The 20168-nt window shown below is 47.8% G+C and overlaps 1 protein-coding gene across 2 annotated transcripts; it reads left to right on the top strand.

Moving 5' to 3' along the window:
- The first annotated feature begins 1171 nt into the window (after positions 1-1171).
- IFITM10 (interferon induced transmembrane protein 10) lies at positions 1172-16895 on the top strand. 2 transcript variants are annotated; one of them, XM_090034925.1, is made up of 3 exons: positions 1172-1315; positions 2472-2904; positions 15817-16895. In XM_090034925.1, exons 1-3 carry the CDS (start codon positions 1194-1196, stop codon positions 15964-15966), a joined length of 705 nt encoding a protein of 234 aa, XP_089891051.1. In that variant the 5' UTR covers positions 1172-1193; the 3' UTR covers positions 15967-16895. The 2 variants fall into 2 exon arrangements, with proteins under 2 accessions (XP_089891051.1, XP_089891050.1); XM_090034924.1 differs by lacking the exon at positions 1172-1315 and having other exon boundaries at positions 2197-2904.
- The last annotated feature ends 3273 nt before the right edge of the window (positions 16896-20168 follow it).

Raw genomic sequence — 20168 nt, 5'->3', positions numbered from 1 at the left:
AGAGCAGCCTCCCAGCATGGGCACAGGCACCCTACTCCAAGCCCATCTGCACCAGATCTAAATCCATTAATTGCAGAGTGACGTAAGAAGACCTCAACCACCACCACTATGGCTATGCCCTCTGGGATGAGCTGAAAGTCACTAGCTGACACACAATTCCTTTGGCTATGCAGTTGTACCAACATCTGATAGATATCCTTGCTGTCTTGGCATAACATTTGTGACAAGTGGCAACTGGAGGTGGGAACCATTTTGTCAAATCCATGCCAATACCCAGGGCTGAGGGAAATGAGACCCAGATCCCAGTGCTCCCAAGCTCTTTTTATCCTTAGTGACATCCCTACATCCCCCATCTCAGCAACACAAGGTACTCCTTGTGTACTTCCAGTTCCTGCTGGCCTGGGCATACCTCTGCTGTTTTGATTCTCTCTCTGCTCGCACGCAGAACTGTCTAATTTCTATCCATTCCCCCTGACCAGAGCGCAAACACCATTTTCCTCCTCACAGCCCTGCACTCCTCGCTGAATACCACTGCTCTATTATTCTCATCCTGCTTGTATTTAGACTGGCAGGGGAATCAGCCAACACTTTATGGTATTTTTATTTTCAATTTATAGCATCCAGGCCTCCGCGGCAACTCCACAGTTAAGGCTGCATAGATCCCAATGTAAATACATCTGTGGCTGCTGCTGCTGCTATGTTTCCGAGCCGATCCTCTGATCAAGAGCCTGTAACCCACCACCGCCTATGCCCACTCCATGGAGCTGTGTGCCTGGGAGATGTGCTTTCCAGCAGGTAGGTACTAAGACATTTGAACCAGAAGGTTGCACTCACATATGCGGCAGGAGGCCAGGAGGGCACGAGGAAAGGGCATCGGCAGCTGAAGTAAAGTAGAGCTGTGCTGCCCAAAGGCTATAATGAGCATGTGCACCTTGTACTGTGTGTTTCGGGAAGGGGGGCAGTTGACCTCTTCCCCCCTCCTCACACTCACACACGCGCGCGCGCGTGCTCTCCCTTCCCTCCTCTACCAACTCCAGTTATTAAGAAAGAAGAGCTGGAGACAGTGCGGAGACAGATATGCAGCAAGTCTCTGCATTCCTCCTTGTGAGTATCTCTCTCTCTGCTTCCCGAGGAGACGGATGGACAGACGTGCGGGTGGCTAGAGGCAGACCGTTTCTCTAATTACACAGCTAATGGGGGGGGGAGAGAAGGAGACAGCCTCTTCTCGCATCCCCTTCACCATCCCCTGTTCTCAGCCTCTCTTCCTCCTCCTTTCTGACCACAGCGTTGTCCGAACGGGAGAAGCTGCTGACAGGTAAAAGAAAATGGGAAATTCAATTACATCAGGAATCCCACAGAGATGAGGACTCAGCAAAATAAAACCCAGAGAGAGAGAGAGAGAGAGAGAGAGAGGAGCCGGGGCTGTTCTGCCGCAGCTGCTAGGCAGGCTCCTCCGTAGAGATGGACAGCCGCTCCACCTGCCCCCAGCAACCAGCTTTGATCCCAGAATGGGACAGGGAGCAGGAAGGCCCTGGTGGACAGATGGACAGGCAGACGGGAAGGGTTGGACGAGGGGGTGGGGGAGGGTACCCTTGGCACAGCATCTGTTTGGGATCTCTCTTCATTCTCCTTCCCTTCCTACCCCTCCCCATGCATATAAACACGCACACATGCTTCTTCAGAAGTGTTTCATTCCTTTTCTCTTTCCCCTTCTTTTGTTTGTTTGTTTCTTTTTTTCTTCCAAATACTAAAATCAGCCTCCTTCCTCCATTTCAGCTGGGGTTGTCTTGGGGTGGGGCAGGGGGGGCGGACAGGGGCACACAGGTTATGCATATCTGTGTGTATCTGTACATGTACGTGTGCGTGCATGCGTGTGTGTGTGTGTGTGCAGTGCCAAGTGAGGAAACAGACCCATATGTTCTTGCTGGGTGCTACAGCAAAGGACTTTGGCAATAACACAGGAGCATGGGAATGAGAGAGATTGAGGGAGAGAGAGAAAGGAAGAGGGTGATGGATGTTTAAAGCTCCTTGCCCTTTCCCAGTGTTTTACTGAACTCTAGTAGGGCTGGTGTGCGCGCGCGCGTGTGTGTGTGTGTGTGTGTGGAGGGATGGGGTGGGAGGAGGAGGGAGGGAGGGAGAGCATACTGCAGGAGCTGGGACACCCAGCTGCATGGAGACGGGGAACTGTTAAGCTGCTGCATGCATTAAAGACTGCTCAGTGTGCAGGAGAAAGCTCCTTTGTGGTACATGAGTGTAAATAGTATTCTCTCCTCCCCTTTCCTTTCTGCCATCCTCCCTCTTCTCTACCTACTCCCTTTCCCTTCTTCTCACTCTCTCCTCTGTCCCCCTTCTCTGGTTTCTCCCTCTGTTGGCCCCTTCTGTCTCCCTTTTTCCATCCCTTCTCCCAAATCCCCTTCCCTTTTTCCATCCCCATCGCTTGCCACCCCTCCCCCCACCTCCATCTGTCACAGAAAATTTCACTTTGCCAGGATACAGTTTTGTGAATTCACGGCAGCCACCACGGAGAAAACACAAGAACCCCCCTTGGGCCCTCCATGTCCCTTTGAGGGGGCGTTTTGGACCCAGAGACCCACGAACATCCCCCACCAGGGGTGTTTCACTTGCATTTCCAAGCCCCCTGCCATACAGGCAGCTTCGCCTGTCCTGTCTCCTTCTTCTGCTGTTTACCTTATGGAGAACAAGAGCTGCAAAGGGGACAGCCTGCGGCCAGCGGTCCAGTGCAAGCACTTGGTGGAGAAGAAGACAATGACGAACCCCACCACAGTGATTGAGATTTACCCAGACACCACCGAAGTGAACGATTACTATCTCTGGTCCATCTTCAACTTCGTATACCTCAACTTCTGCTGTCTCGGCTTCATCGCCTTGGCCTATTCTCTGAAAGTAAGTACCACTCCTACTAAGCTAAGCTCTGGGGCTGCCTTGAGGGGAAACACACTGTGCCATATCTGGTGTAAAATGGCATTGTGCTGTTGAAATCAGTGAAGCGATATTGATTTACACAGGCAGGGATCGGGTCCCGTTCCAGTAATACGTGCTGTCAGCGGGAGATAATGGGTTTGGGAACATTGCTTTGTGATTGACACAGGTATTTTGCCTTGTGATTTTGATGTAAATCCAATTCTGTGAGATGAGGCTGTTGAACACAAAGGCACCTGGATACTTTGGTGATGGGCTTTGTAGAAGAAGCCAAAGCCAGGCTGAAAGATCAGGAGGGATCTCTGATGGGTCTGAGTCAGCTTTTGTTGTGACTGGAGAAATTTATAATTCTTTCTCTTTTGGTGCACTTGGGTACCCTGTCATGGCAAGCACGAGAAGAGCTGAATATTTCAGCGGAAGGAAAAATAACCCGGTCACCAGCCAGCCAGAATCCCACAGCATCTCGAGGGGTGCAGAGGGGAAAATACCCATTGTCAGAGGAGATGTTCTCAGGGTGCGGGGGAATCCAAAATGCAGACCAGTTGCTGCGTATCATAACAACAAGCACATTCATATTCTCCTAGCACTTTTGCAAATGATTTAGCCTTGTGACTTTCCTGAGGGAAAAGAGTCTGATCCCCATTTTGCAGATAGACGTGCTGAGGCATGGTGAGGGGGTAGCATTTAGAAACCTGCCAATGATCATTCAGGAAACTCATAGGAGAGCTGGGAACAGAATCAGGGAATTTCTGGCTTGCAGTCCTGTGTTCACCACCCTAAAATCGCTTCCTTCAATATCACACCAGCATCCTGAGGCACTGGGTAAGGCAGTTTAGCTAAAGACTATGGGTCAGATCCACAGCTTGTATAAATCACAGTAGTTCCATTGACTGTGATAGAGCATTGCTGATTTACATTATTTAAGCCTCTGGCTTAGTACTGGAAAAGGAAGTTTTCATCCTTTTAAGTACCCTTTGATTTCAGTGGGTATGCTTCCTTTAATTCCAATGGGCTTTGGATCAGGACTATAGTAAGGCTGTTTTATGGCATGAAGTGGGTAACAAGATCTCAAAAGAGAAGAGATCCTTTAAGGAGAGAGAGTACCTGTGCAAGCTGGAGGGCCTCAGAGACCCAGAAGACACTACTAGCCACTTCTGCACTGTTTCTTTGCCCCTCTACACTATTCCCTGCATGCTCTGTCATTCAGAGCACAGCCCCTGCCTCCAGCATCCTTCAGTGGTGGGACCAGAAAGGCATAAAACATTTTGCTTTTTCCCTTGTTTCTGCATAAAACAGCAGGAAGGAAAGCAGCTCATGGCCTCCCTCTCCCTTGACCTCATGAATCATTAGGCCATATTCAGAGACCTGCCAGGACTGGAAGAATAAGCTCTGCTAACTAAAGAGGTGGGAAACCACAGCAGGCTTCACACACGAGAACTGTGGTTCTGGAAACAGATGCATTAGTGAAGCAGGAGACTGTGTGTAAAGGCAGCTATGAGAGGGCCAGTGGGACTGTGTTGCTTCAGGGGTATCCAGGGTTAGTCTTGCAGCACTTGGTTTACTGGATCATCCTAGAAGTATTGCCCCAGTCTGGTACTTCTCTCTGATAGCGCTGTAACCTTTCATGAGGTAACATGATCCTTTGAGTCCATGAAACCTTCTGTAATTTTTCCCTGTAGCTGCAGAGTGAGAACAGACCAGCTGAGCTGCAGGATTTCATTGCTGGTGAGCTTGGCCAACAAGCATTTCCTGATCATCTGTCCAGAAAGGATCTGGGCTTTTGTTACCTTTTTAACAAAAACAATTAGGTGAATGTATATACAAATGAGACGCAGTATGTACAAATGATTGGCCCTGAATGTAGCTTGGGTGGCTTCGGGGACAGGAATCAAGTTGATGAGCTTGGGTAGGGAGCCTTTACAAAAGGCCAATCTACAGATGGAATTCAGCATAGAAACAGAATAGTTAACCCAGCATTAGTGATCACAAACACTGCGGGAGTACAAGGAGGATGTGTCTGAACCAGGTATGGACCAGGGCTGTCTGGAGGGTCGAGGCAGTGTGATCTAGCACACCAACCACAGGGCTTAGGATGAGAACGGTTTCATGTCTTCCCTTCAAGCAGGGATGTTGGGAACCTGAATTCACCATTGTTTATAAAAGACAGAATGTACAGGGCTCTGCAGGTGGCAATCATGCCCAGTGTCAGGGCTGTCCCAAGGTCATACATTAACCTCAAAAAAAGGTGATAAGGATGACTTACAGGTGTCTTCTCACAGGTGACTCCCTTGAGTACAGTAAAGCATATGGCAAGAAACAGGCTTTTTCCGTCACAAAAAATGTATTTATTAATTTGAATGGGCTTTAATAACCTGTAATCTTACCCCCAACACACACACACACACACATGGGTTGTAACCACATAGGTTGAGAAAAGATTTAATTTCTGGAGAGCTAGGAATAAAACTAGAGATTTCAATACCCGCAACTCACTGACAAGAAACAATACCGCGGGCATTACAGAAGCACCACTCAATCCTTTCAGGGATGCAAAAGAAAAGATAGAGTTTTGTTTGCTTTTTACAAGTCTTGTAAATAGCTTCCCCCTTATACCAAAAGGACATGCCAGCTGGCAAGGAGGGGAAGAAAAATCTCCATGCAAATGTTGTATAGTGGTAGTGCAGGGCCAGATCCTGACCTCTGTGGTAGATGAAGGGGCTTCATCTTTCATGGGCACAGGTCCATAGATCTCATCTGATGAGAACTAGGAAAAAAGGAAAAGCTGAACCTCAAAAAACAGCAATGTATTTTGGAGTGTGCAATCAGTAGCCTCTCAGACTGTGGCACAATAGTCTCCTGTAAGGGAATCCCCATCACTTTCTCTGCGTACATACGCACCTCTAAATTGAACCAAGCAATAGTGAATAAGCTGTGGGAAAAAGTGGTGCTCTAGCAGAGGACAGACTAAATGATCCTATAGGTCTTTGCTATCTCTCATGCTTTTGATTTTGTGACAGAAAAAAAACTGAGAACAAAACAGTCCTCAGTGCAAGGTGGTGACCACTACTTCCCAGGGCAGGCTTCTAGGGGCAGTGTAGGCATATCAGGCATATCTGGCATCACATCAGGCATATCTGGAAGCAGCAAAAGTGCTTGTCTGGAAAAGCCCTACAGAACCTGAAAGCAAATGAGATTCTCCTGGTATTCTTATTTATCCTGGAGAGTTTAATTTTTAAAGAACTGCATCCCCACTGAAGAATTTGTCTTGGGGTGGTGGGAGGCGGTGTTGTGTGTGTGTGTGTCCCTCTCTATTAGTTCCTGTGGAATTTTACAGTCGCGCTTTCATCTCTGTTACATGCAATCAGCCTTTGCTGCAAGGTGAGAAGAGCCTGGAACAGGGAACACGTAAGTTCCCTACTTAGACCTTCCCCAGAAATGAACTCTGAGCAAAATTTACAAACATGGGTTTAGGCCTTGATTGTGCAAGGATCTCTACACCTAGAAGAGACCCTGTGGGGACCTGACAGTCTGCTCATATGGAGTTCAGCACAGAACTGGGGCCTTGGTTGTGGTTGAAGTCAAAAGGCCAGTCTTTCGAATCCCAGCTCTTTGCTGGGGTTGCCTGGGTCTCTTGCTTGGAGGGCTGCCAATATGCTGAAGGCTGGGGACCCTGAGATTTGGTTTTTTACCCTTATTTTAACATAAATTAAATATTAAAAATCCTTGTTTTAAATACCTGAAATAACTGCTTTTGATAAAGCACAGTCGACATCATAGATATTTGCCAAACTCAATCTGTTTTATGACCCAGTTCAGCAAAGTACTTAAGCAGCTGTCTAATGCAGAGCATGTGAGCAGTCCCACTGACTTCACTAGGACTACACAGGTGCAGGAAGTTAGGTATGTGCCTACACTCCTTGCTGAATCAGGATCTTTAGGGTCCTCTCACATTACATTTAAAAATGTCTGATTCTCTTGCCTATCTTTTCACGTGCCTCAGGCACCATCATGAAAATAATACACCGACTTCTCTGCTTCCCATGACTTTATGCATCTCAAGATATAGGCAGTTAGCTAGAGCTCTCGTTGTGTGAATATACACAGGTTGTAGCACCAAAATGAGGTAGGTGGCCTGAAAACACATAGGTTCAAGCACCCTAGAGCTGACATTCTCAGTCAAAGAAAAGTACAAAGTTCTGAAGAGGCCAAGTCCACCAGCCAAGTGTGTCAGGTAATCTTTGTGGCTGCATATCTTGCCTTTTCTTATACCCTCTCTTTATAACCCTTGGTAAGCCAGATGCTCAGCTGGTATAAATCAGCATTGCTCATTGACTATTACTAAGTTTTGCTCATTTCCACCAGCTAAGAATTTGTTCTAACATCTCAAGCTGCTCAGAAAAGGAAGCAGCAGGATTTGTAGTGAGCAGAAGTGTGTATTTAGAGGCAGGTAACGGATATGATTAGGGATGAAGGCAGACAAATGTTAAAGTCCCAGCTAGCATTAAGTTCAGCTTATGCCGTCTCCTATCTTTGGATGGATAGATAGATGTACATTGTTTTCTCTTGCTACAGAGAAACGTTGTGGCCTTGACTTTCACATGAGTCATTTAGCTCGCTTCCCACCTCTCCCCTGTTTCCCAGTTCTAAGCTCTAATAAATGATGCATCAGCACTTGCTGTTAGCAGATCATACTTCAATCACCAGTAGGTCTATCACAAGAGACCTCTGGAGAAAGCCAAATCCTTTGCTGAACCAATTACATAAAGAGGCAGTAGATCAGAGAAGCTGCGTTCTCAGTCAGATTTTATTATGGAAGATTTGGACCTGGGGAAAACAAGGAATTCCAACTTCGTGTTGTGTTCCAGGGTTTTGCTTTCTGCGTATTATGTCCACCAGGTGATTCTATCCCACCACAAAAGGATTCAATACTACAAACCTCTCAGAGCTATATAGCACCTGAGATCCCTGAATACGAGATCCCCGCATTTTCTGTCTCAAAGTCCATAACTTCTGCCTATGAGAAAAGTATGCACTGCTGCCAGGTTGATGGGTAGATCCAGGACCTGCTACATATCAAGGGAAAGGAAATCAGTGAACTACTCACTCTGGCAGAGATTTCAGACCCTCTTTCCTTGTTAAGGGAGACCAGTCTGAGAAAGGTGCAGAAAGGGAGATTGCCCTCAACTGTCATTTTTCCCGGGAGCCACTGAACTATATCTTTCAGGGCTCCTAAAAAGCTTCCCCTCCTAGGAAGCCCCGTAGGCAGCACAAGGTGCTTCAAGGTTTTGCCTCACCTCTACAAAAAAATACGTGCATCTCTGCACCTTCTTATCATCTAACCATGGGGAGTCAGCAATGATTCTCAACTAAGGTGCTGTTGCACCGTTCAAGGAGATCCTTTCAAGGGTGCCTTAGGGTATACAAATACGATTCACAAGATAAACCTAGAGAGTTCAGGTAGGAATCCACAGTGTCAAAAACACCCTGACCTGTTGTGGTTTTTTAGAGTCCTTTGCAACAGAAGAATTGCTCTAATATTTCTCAGTAGTAAAAAAAATTAGTGAAAACTACAATCTGGCATTTTCCAAGAGGGGCTCTAAGCCCTTGAAGAGGTTCTTCAAGTCTAAAAAGGTTGAGACACCTGGCCTAGTGAGTAGGGCCCGACAATAGGAATCAAGAAACCTGGGTTCTAGTTTTGGCTCTGCCACTGACCTCCCATATGACCTTGGGCACTTCCCTTCTCTGGGTCCCCCCCCACCCTTTGTCTGGGTTATTTAACTAGATGTAAGCAAATTAGGATAAGTGTATGAATGCTGCCCTTGTAGGAGAGGGTTGGGCTTCACCACCTCTAGCGTCTGTGGCTGTGCTTTGAACTCTTAGGCAGATATCTGATTCAAGAAGGACAAACACCAGGCTGCTCCCTTAGGAAACCAATTGCTTGTGGGAATGCAGGTTGAGGGAAGAGAGCCACCTCCCAAGAAACACCATGGCAGAAATAGCCAAATGAGACCGCGTTAGTCACCAAGAAGATGGGTCTGTACATGAAGTGTTCCAGAACTGGAAGGCTTATAACTGATTTGTGAAGCAATCAAATCCACCCCCTTCTACGTGGGAAGCTTTTTTATGTCTAGAGAAGCAGAACTGTATGTAATGTGCAGGGGACATGGAATCACAGTCTTCTCAGCTCATGCATGCGGCATACACTATAACCAGCAGCAGGCCGAATACAAAAGTCTAGGCAATCTTAGACATCACCTCACCAGAAGTGTTAGTAGTAAGCCTATAGCCAGTACAGCAAGTTAACGGCACTTTACTGCCCTACTGTGTGACCCATTAAGGATCAGAGGGAGACAAGGCCTAAAAACAGACACTGGCATTCATGAAGAGATGGTTGCTGAGGAAGATGCAGAGAGAGAGATTTCAGGGATGGTTGTGAGGAAAAGAAAGTGGGGTCCAGAACAGACAAGCCAAGGAGGGATCTCCAGGTTTAAGGGAAATGAAAATACAAAGTTTAATTGAAAGAAAACGGCACAGGGAAGGCATGATAAAAGAAGTCTGGGAGGTCTGTAGGGACAAATTGAGCAGGAGTTTGGTGGGAGCTATTGGAGTTGGAAGTTGACAAGCTGAGAGACAGGAAGCCAGTGGCAGGATACTAATGGAGTGAAAGGGTTAGTGATGCAGTTCAAAAGATGCCTTTATCATTAGCAAAGAGGGAGGAGGAGAGCCTGCACTGATAAAGGATTATCTTCTGCGAATGGCAATGGACTGGAATCCAGCAGATCTGGGTTTGGTTTCTCTGCTCTGCTCCAGACTTCCCATCTGGCCCTGGGCAAATCACTTAGCTTCTGTGCGTCGGTTCCCCTTGGGTCAACTACTTTTCTGCCTTCCAGGGTATTGTGAGGAGCTTTCCTTAATGCTTGCAAGGTGATGATGGTGAACATGAGCTTGAAGATCAATAGCAGTGAGACAAAGATATAGGAATGATGGGCATTTCCTTAATGATAGAGTAGGCCAGGACAGGAAATGTGCATCCAATGGCAAGGAGATCTACTCCTATGAAAACCAAGTGGCAGGATATTTAAGGAGAGGATGAGTTTAAGATGCAAGATGAGGCTGGACAAAGGAGGAGCAGAGGCTGGGGGAAAAGAGATATAGGAAGCTTACCCAGCCTGTGAGCAAAGTCTGTCTTTTTTAGAGCTGTGTACAGTGCCTACTACACTGAAGCCTTGATCCTTGGCTGGAGCCTCCGGACTCTACTGCAATATAAATGATAATGAATCACTTGTACTGAGGGGAGAGCTGAAGCCACAGAGTGTGTGAGAAAATAAGGAGTGAGGAGGATGAGAGTAAGGAGAGAAGGCTGAAGGATTCCTACGGACTGCAGGGGGAGGGCTGATGAGGCCTGAACAAAGGAGAGGCCAGAACAGCCACTGAAGGGGGTTTAGGAGGCCTGGGAGAGGAAGCCAAGAGGAAGAGAAGAGTTGGGCATGCGGAGATACAGCAGAACACAGAGCCCCTTTGAAATAGCTAGAAGGAGGTGGGTCATCTCATGTCTTCAGCTGATACGTTGTTGGTGGACAGGAGCACTACACTGGTATAGGAGTTTGCAGAAGGTGGACCAGACAGTCTTCTGTAGAGTCAGTAGATTGAGTGCCTCTGCTGAGGGAAGAGAGCCAGAAAGGAGGACTAAGGAGAAATGAGACAAAATGGGGAAAAGACGAGCTTTGACTGGAGGGGAGTGAGAGGACGGGCTGAGGGACTGGGACGAATTGGTCAGAAACCAGGTGAAGAAGGAGAAGATGGGGCGGGACAAGGGAGTGGCTAAAGGTGTCAAAAGAAAGTTCTTGGTGTACTAGCATGCAGTTTGAACACAAATGGAAAGAGCCTAGGCTGGGGAGGAGGTAGAGAAAGGCAGGAGCAAGGAGGAGCTTTTAGGGAGTGTTCAAGGCAGAAGAGACGGAGTGTCAGCAAAGAGGGCAAAGACTGATCGGGGACAAATAGTGGGTGCTGTGAGTGAGGAGGAGGGCAGAGCTGGAAGAAAAGTGCCATCTCTGCTGCCCAGGGATGCTCCAGGCCTGTTCAGCAATGCAGAAACTGGAGAAGGAGCAAAAGAAGGGAAGAACCAGGGTGGGTGATGGGAGGAAGGGGCAGCTCATTGCAAAGGGGAAGATGGAAGCTGAGCGAAGGAGAAAGTAAAGGTAGAAACAGAGGCCTGTCAGCAGCAACTGAGGATAAGAAAGGGGAAAAAGAGAGGGAAGAAAGAGTAGTCAATGGACTGGAGACAAAAGAAGGGATAATGAGCTATGGTGAAGGGGAGTAAGTAGCTGTCAGAGGACTAGATGAGAGAAAAACGTGGTCAGGAGTGTGACTGAGCTGTGAGACACTGTCTAGAACTGGAGGCTGGACGAGGACCTCAGTGAGAAGTAGCAGACTCTCAGCTGGGGTAGGCAGGAGAACCTAAATCATTTCTGCAGAGGGCAAAAATGGCAAAACGGGGCCTCACCACCCTGCTAGAGAGGGAAGAAAGGACAGCCACAAGGTCAGTAGATGTAGATCACAGGCTCAGCGAGGGTGGCAGATGAGACGTGAATACAGTGGGTCTCAAAGAAGGCAAACCAGGATGTAGGAACAGGAGACTGAAAATAGCATGGGGGAGAAGGGGATTCCAGCACCGTAATCAGGTCCAACTGCTGGGGGAGCTTCAGAGTTGCCCAGTCTCCCTGGCTTCAGAGACCCAAGGCAAGAATGGGGGTGGCTGCAGTGGTGGGATCTTTCCAAAATGGACAGCCTTGACACCAGGTTCTGCTTAGCTGCTGGTTCTGGATTAAACCAGTGAAACGTGTTTGATTTAAACACAGCCTGGGATCCCCACATGCCCCCCTCAGCCATGCTTCCTCTCTCTAGTCCAGGCATCAAGTACCCAGACCTCCTACATCCGGAGGACAGAGAAAGGAAGCAGCTTACACAGCACGTTACTAGCTCAGGGCAGTCCAACTACTTGCAGTGATGCTGCATTACATGACCTGCATTATAAACCTTAAGAGCAGGTGGTTCTGGCAGGCAGGTGCCCCAGGACTTCACTCTTTATAGTCAATGCTTCAGATCCACCAGCCTCCTGGGCTTTGCTGGTCTCATCTAAAGGAACTATGCTTGTTTGTCTGATTCCCAGCACAGCAATTTCTGCAGTTACCTTAACACATGAGTGTTGTCAACCCAGCACTGATCACACTGGTTGGTTCAGGAAGACTCTAAATCTGTGGAGTCATTTAAGAGGCAGGTAACACAAGCACATCTAGTGCAGGCACAGAGGGCTGCTGGAGCTGCCAGAAGTAACTCTGGCACCTCCTCAAAGCAACTCCTCACTCCTGAAATCATCAGTAAATCATGTGACAGAATGAAGCCCAGTTTGGGGCTGAGATAAATCAACAAGGGAGGGTGTATACTAATTTGCCAGCAGTGCCTTCTGTCCTCCTGGCCTCTGCTCAGTGCCAGGCAGTGAAGAAAAGGCTCTTAGTATTGCATGTCTGCTTGGAAAGCCCAGAAAAAGAAAAGGGGGAAGGGAAAATGAGGGCTGAAGGCTACATCAGTCCATGGAGAAAGTGGGGAGACCCTAAGGAAGAGACATCAGCTGAGGGTTGAGTAAGGGCAGAGCACAGCCTATGCTGTTACACAGCTGTGCTATATTCAGAAATGTCGTAGAAACATCACAGAGTCTCAAATTGAGCTCCAAGACCTGCAGCCCTGATCCTCTGCTGGTGTTGACCAGCATGGCTTCATTGTAATCAATGATCTTGTCTACCCAGTCATCCCCTACAGCTGGTTCTTCAAGGAGTAAGTAACTGGAGTCACTGCTTCTTCCCCATCTATATGCCCTGCAGATTCCCAGCCACACTCCACAAAGTATTAAGCTATGCAGAATATGAGATATACCAAATTAATCTACAAAACAATAGGGAGGGGAGGACAGCATGCAGAGAGAAGAGGAGGAGGTCAAAAGGAAAAAGAAGAGGCGGAAAGAGAAAAAGGGTGCTAAGCTACCTGACTTCCCTGCGTTGCTCCTCATTTTGACAGGGAGGTCTGGCAGGATACAAGATAATGCCCGCATTTTCAAATGTATCCTGTACCCATGGCTCCCATTGACATGAAGGGGATCGGGATGTTCAGCACCTCCAAGAAGCAGGATGTGAAAGTCCTGAAGCAGCCTTGGGTCTGGTACAGCACTAACATGGCTTAGTGCCTCTTAACATTAGCACCACAGTAGGCTGATTGGAGGGGCTTTTCCCACAGAGCAAGTATGGGCAAAGTGCATGCCCAAGAGAAAGGAAGAAAGTAAAGGAATAAGCAGGAGACAAGGGGTGTAGGGGAGAAAAGAAGGAAAATGTAAAAAAAGGCAAAAAGGAGGGGTGGCGTGAAGATGGGATGAAGATGAATAGGGAAAGAAGGGTAAGAGAAGGGGCATGGAGCAGAGGAGGAGGCTGGAGAAGATCATGGGGAGCAGAGCAGAAGCCAGGAGGAGGAAGATGAAAAGGCAGTCAAATGGCAGAAGGTGGTGTCACTGGGAAGTGTGTTTTGTGCATGAGTACCTGTTCTAGGCATAGGCACACTTGGGTTTCCTTTGACTCCAGCTCCCCTATGGTCCTCCTTAAAGTGACTTCCATTCCAAGGAGTGGGATATGGACCGTGCCATTCTTGGGAAATCCTGGTCGAGTCCTTTGCCAAACTGACATGTGCCAACCCTGTAGCAGGCACGGGTGCTCACTACATGATGTTTTGAGCCTTGAGTCCCACCTACCCTTTTTGTCCAAAACCCTGCTGTCCCAGGTTCTGCATCAGCATGCAAATGATCGTGCAGTAGTGCTTTGCACAGAAGAGTTCTTGATTTTATTCTTACGTAGAAATTGCAGCAGGTCCCCCTCTGAACATGGCTCACTTCCCAGCTCCAGCTGCACCATGCTTGACCTGCCTACACAGCAGGAGCCCTCAGCACCAGCCAGAATTTCAGAGTGCCCAGCCCATAGTAGATGCTGCTGTTCTCCATGGAACCTGTTGGGTGCTGTGCAATTCAGAAAATGTGGTTGTGTAGACAGCAGACACGCTGAGTCTGGAGGCACCAACCCTGTAGTGGGGAACAGAGGAAGGAGGGGAATGTGAGAATTCAGCACTTATTGGAGACAAGAGAGGAAGAAAAAAAAATCTCACCAGCATGGATGCAAAGCTAGCATGATGCCTGTTGCAGTAGGTTCTCCCGTGCAACCATAAGCGGGCAAACTACTCCATTCTGGAGGCCGGTATGCAGCATTCATGAAAAGCGAGGGGGGGTTGGCAGAGGGATGCCCTTGCCTGGGGGGCAGAGGGGAAGGTGCTGTATATTGGAGTGCATGGGGCATGACTCTGAGGTCTGGAGCGAGCTTTAGGCCCTTGGAGCTCAGCTAACTGGAATCACGCAGTGATTCCCTGGAAGGGGTGGGGGGCATAGGCTGCCACTCCGCATGTAGTGAGGCCCTCTGGATAACGTCGCATTGTAAGCACTGCGGGAGCTATAGAGGAAATCACTAAAGCATGACTTGAATCAACCCTGGCATGTTTTCAGAAGGCTCCAGCTTGATAGGGGTGTTTGAGCCTTTCGAGGCAGGGCTCTGGAGCCAGCTCTGGGGTTTCAGTAGCTCACCAGTGACATCTAGTGTCCAGATGGGAACACTGTAAATGAGTTAATGTTGAGCAAATGTAAGGGTAGTAGGAAGGAGAAGCAGGCATCAGAGCCTTGTAGTGTGTTCACAGAACAGACACAACAAGGACTGACACCCTCACAGCATTCCCAGGCTGCCTCGCTAATACACCTTCACCCTGACTATGAGGGACCCCCCTTTTGGGGGCAGGGGTAGATGTCTGGGCCTGTTCAGTTCTCACCATATTTTCTGAGGCTGCTAGCAAGGGCCTACTTAGTGCCAATTGTGCTGAGGGTTCATACTCCCCGTCCAGAAGCTGTAAGAGATCCACGTATTGTAGGCTACTGAACAGCTCCTGGGGAACAGCATCACCAATTACTGTCAGCCTGAATGGCGTTGGGGTGGGGGACATACAAGCTAGCAATATAGATGTACAAGGTCATTACCAGTCTTCAAAGTTCACCAGCCCTTCCTACTCCCAACATGGATGTGTTTAAAGTTACAGCCTCTGAAATAATGAACACACCAGACCATAACACAGCAACTGAAAAGTGCCGAGTCTAGTGTTGAGAGACATAAGCTGCATAAGACCTGCAAAAGGAGTTCATTAAGCCAGGCCTATTAATATGCTGTAGGCTTGTGCAAAGCCTTTAACCGCAGTAGGATCCAGTGCCAGGTTTCACACTCCCAGCCCCTGAATGCAGTAGGAAGCACCCACACAACCGAGCAAGTGCCAGCCTTCCCACTCTTCAGTCGTGGGATGCAAAGCCCGCGGTGTATTTATGTTGAAATTCACCATCCTAGCTTCAGAAAGCAGTGGGGAGAATGCGTGTTCTGTGTTCAGACTGGGATTCACAGAATGAACACAGAAAGGGCCTACATCCCTAATGCACTATTGTGCTAGGATTCATATGCTGTAGCGTGGCCTGAACTTTGAGATGCAGATGAAGCCATGCGCTAGTGCCAGGATTCATACTGAATGCAACAGGATTGCCCTAAGGCGGGCAATTATAATGCTCAGATTCCCACCCAAGTGTATTAAAGTGCCTGGCTTCATGCCCCAATACATTATAGTGCCAGGATCTACACCTGAGGGCATTCTAGTGCCAGAATTCATGCTCCCCGCCTGCAAGTGCAGTAGGAATAGAACTTGAAAACTGATTAGCTTGCCTATATTTCTTCATGCATCTCCCAATGCTTTTTGTCTCAGGTCCGGGATAAGAAACTTCTCAATGACCTGAATGGAGCTGTTGAAGATGCCAAGACAGCCCGGCTTTTCAATATCACCAGCTCAGCACTCGCCACCTTCTGCATCATCCTTGTCTTCATCTTCCTGCGATACCCGCTCACTGACTATTAGAGCGAGGCCAGCAGCACTTGCAGCCAAAATGCCTCTGTGCCAGAAGTGTCTGCCGTTATTTCCTGTAGCAAGGACACAAACAATGACCCATCTTGATTGCAAAAAATACAAATAAACCGATAAATAACTAAACCCAAGGGAGCATACCTTCCCTGACCCCAGCTGGTATGTGAACTTCTGTAGAAAAGGGTTTTACTTTTACATTTTTACAGGAAAATATTTATTTTTCGTGATGAAGAAAAGCATGCAACGATGATGATGGGCAAAGCAGAGAACTTTGATGCATCTTGAGCCAACAGACCTAGCTAGGGACAACAACCGCAGCAGCGGAGGAGAAAACACCATCTAGAGAACATGGTGCCCTCCATAACCCAAAGCTTCGAGTGAAGTGATATGACCAGCTCAAATGGTGGGCTGCTCAGGGGATGGAAACCAGTAGATGGCCTTATTGAGAGAGGGGACCTCCAGAGCTCCCAGGCATCTCTCTAATCAGTTCACATGCTTCCAAAAGCTGGGGAGAGGGAGAAAAGAGTCCAGCAGCAGAGAAAAACCTGACAACCAAGACAGGGCTGATTCAGAAGATATCAGATGGTTCAGGCCACTATTAAGCCCTCTTTCTTTCTCTCTCTCTCTCTCTCCCTCCCTGTGTATGTTTTGCTCTTTTCCCTTCTTTAATATAGGCATTTGTTCAATTTAATTTGAAGGCCATAATAATATAAACCCCACCACCACATCTGGAGAGTGGAATTCTAGAGAATTCATACTAGAAAAAACCCTCAAGTCTCCAGATAAAGCCCCAAAGAATTAAAAGGAAAAACCCTCCTTGGAATCCTTCGGAGAATGCTGAGAATGTGGACGGATTCTGGAGGATTTGCATAGATCCTGTATACTGAGTGCTACTGTATTTCTGTAAATGTTCAATAAAGATACCTCTGACATCCGATGCCATTGGCTTTTTGTGCAGTTACCTCCGATTGGGTTTTTCTACCCCTTCAGTCCGTGTTTGGATCCAAGGGAAGGCAGAGGAGAGAATTAAAACACATGTTGGATCCTGTCTATATGGCTTCCCTCCTGACCAACAATAGTAAGTCCTGCCCACTTGATTCCACTGGGGCACACCAATGGCCACCAGGTAGGTAGAGCAGATGATTCAGGAGTGCCCCCAAATGGAGCTGAGCTTTGCAGCACTGCCCTTAAGTTCCCCTGAGGCAGAGAGCCTCAATACAGTCCTAACTGCTCGACTCTGGTGTGCCCAGATAGAGTGAGCAGGTAGAGTTTATTTTGTTAGAAGCAATGTAAACCTAGCTCTCCGCCCATGACTGCTGGAGAAGAGTGATGTCACCCAAGTGTCCATGGAAAGGGGACCAGAATGAACACAGAAAGGACTCGCATCCCTGATGCACTATTGTGTTAGGATTCATGTGCAGTAGCATGGCCTGCACATGAAATACAGAGAGTACTCCTATGGGCTAGTAACTTGTGGAGAAAGGTCCTGGCCTTTCTTATAAGTCCCTTAGCAAAAAATGACTGAGGTAATATCATGCTTGCAGCTGTCTGAGTGTGCTGTGACCCTAGGATTTCCAGAAAGGAAACCCCTGGTTTACCCTGATTTTGGTTCTGACTCCTGGCTCATCTTGACCTCAGCACTCCCTATCAGTTCCTAAACCTTGATTCAGCCTGTGACTGGGACTCTACCCCTGGATTTCCCTTTGGATCTAGTAACTTAGTTTCTGATTCCTGCTCCCTGACTCAGCCTGTGATTTGACCCCTGCCCTCCCACAGTGGCCTAACCAATAGGCAAGACTTTCTCTGCCCTGGTCCTCACACACAGAGCTGAAAGATGGAAGGTTAACATTGACTCTGTAGAGAGCTGCTGCTCGGAAGAGCCTTCAGCTAGGAATAACAAGAGTTGCTACAGGTCAGGGCTGATGTGCTCTCCTTGAGCTGTATGGGCACCTACCAGAAAACATCACACACATCAATCCAGGGATGTAGATAGACCTCATCCTCCCCTGCACTGTGGTTCTCAATTAGCTGAAAACAAGCTGAAGTCCTAGCAGACAGATTCTTGCTCAGCTGGACGGGCCAGTTCTACATGTTTCTATTGGGGTTGCACAGTTAATATATAAAGTAGATGATGCCCATATACACTAGTTTTCAAAGGGCTCCACAAAGGTCCAGAGGTTTTGCTCCGTTTTGCAGGTGTAGAAACTGAGGCCCATAGCTGTCATGGGACACTGCCATCATTAGAGTTCCTCATACCCAATTCCATCTGGAGGTGCCTAGAGCCTGATGCTTATAGCAATGCTGTGCACCCACTGCTGGCTGAAGCTGTTGTGCATGTCTGTGGAAAATCAACTTGTGGGTATCCCAAGTTGGACACCCAGAAGCTGAGGTGCTGCAAATTGATGGACTTTTTAAAAATATAGACTTCAGTGACTTGTCCAAGTCCTACAAGTTAATGGTAAAACCAGGTCTGATATCCAGCTTACTAAATGCATAGGCCTAGATCAGTGGTTTTCAAGCTGTGGTCTGTGAACCCCTGGGAATCCACAGACTATGTCTAAAAGGTCTGCAAAAGATGACTATGGTCCATCAAAAGTAAATGAATACCCAGACTTTTCAAATGGGTCTGCACCTCTGTTGGAAATTTCCAAAGGGCTCTGCACCACCATTTCAAATTTTTCAGGGGTCCACAAATTTAAAAAGGTTGAAAACCACTGGTCTAGACCAATGGTGCTCAACATCTTGGCTGCATGGATCAAATAAGAGGTGTGGGGCTGGTCTGCTGACTAGATAGGGCCCACACACTGGGAATAGGTCCTGCACCACCCAAGACTAGTCCCATGCAGTGGGATTGGGCCCTGTGCTGCTCTGCACACCCCATCCAGTGCATGGGGCAACACTATTTGGCCTGCAGGGCTCTTCAGCGATCTGGAAATTTGGCAGGAGGGGAGCAAGCTAGGGGGTAAGCACCCCTGATCTAGACAGCCAGAATCACCTCATCTTGTTCTACCAGAGCTTGTGTGTTGACCTGCTAGGCACACTGCAAGGCCAACCTGTTCTTTCTGTCTTGTTCCTTTCCTGTGTGTGCATGCACATATGAGTGTTCATAAGCATTTTCCACCAATGAGCCCTGCTTTGAATCCATCCATCCTTCTGCTACCACCCTTTTGACCAACTACACTACCTACTCTCTGCCTTGTGAAAGCATCGCTAGGGGCATATCTTTGCATCATTACCATGGCAAACCTGGGAACACTGTTGAGAGATACAGCTGCCTGCTGGCTCCCACTCCCTATTCAAAGACCAAAAATCAGGCAGTGTAGCCACTTTAGTGCAGCCCCTGAGCATGCTGCACCCAGGGCTTCTCTCAGCTGCTCCTTGGCATGCCCAAAGCCTGTACATGAAAGATCATCTTAAAAATCCTTCCATACAGCCTCTGATCAGATGGGTCAGGATCCTGGTCTTTCAAAGCAAATGTACTGTTCCTAAATATGATGTACTGCAGAAACTCAGAACTGTAGCCTGGTCTGCATTTGAATAGCGAAACCAAAGATGGAAAGATCTATAACCCATTAGTAACCTGAGCTATGTAGTTCCCTGTTTGACAGAGAAGAACTGACATACTGGATGTCACTAGAGGCTGGCTCATCATGTCCGTAGTCCTGTCTCTGACAGCAGGCAATATGTGACACCTCATGGGGATCCTTGTCATGAACAATTATGAAATAATCTGCCCGGAGGCATGATTTCTTCTAACCTCTGTCAGTTATGAGGCATCTTACTTCCTGATGCAAACCGTGAGCATTTTAGGCCTTTGGAATTTTTATCCTTTCTAAAGAGCACCTATTTCTGGTTCCCCTCTGGGACTAGGTGGTGCTCCAAAGGCCTGACAGGGGCCTGGTGAGAGTGTGGCCAACTAGTTTGCACTCCAGTTTTCCTGGGCTTTCATTAAGTGGTCCATTCATGGCTAGCATAAAGTAAAGCTTCCCTAAGACTTCTGTACGTTAAATCAAAGTCTGAATTGGCCTCTCATCTCTAGGCTCAGGAGCAGCAGATAGATGAAGTAATATAATTTCTTTCCTCTTCCTGTTGTCCTGGAAAAATTAGTTCAGTTAGACCCAAGTTCATCATCCTGTGTCTGATCAAGGCAATAGTTAGCATCACCTCACCAGTCGTACCCCTCAGACTGCTGGTAC

This window comes from Crocodylus siamensis, chromosome 2 (genome assembly GCF_052110815.1).
Source record: "Crocodylus siamensis isolate JL-2025a chromosome 2, ASM5211081v1, whole genome shotgun sequence".
NCBI lineage: Eukaryota > Metazoa > Chordata > Crocodylia > Crocodylidae > Crocodylus > Crocodylus siamensis.
The sequence above is the reverse complement of the archived record's forward strand: the minus strand, read 5'-3'. Positions and strand labels throughout refer to the sequence as shown.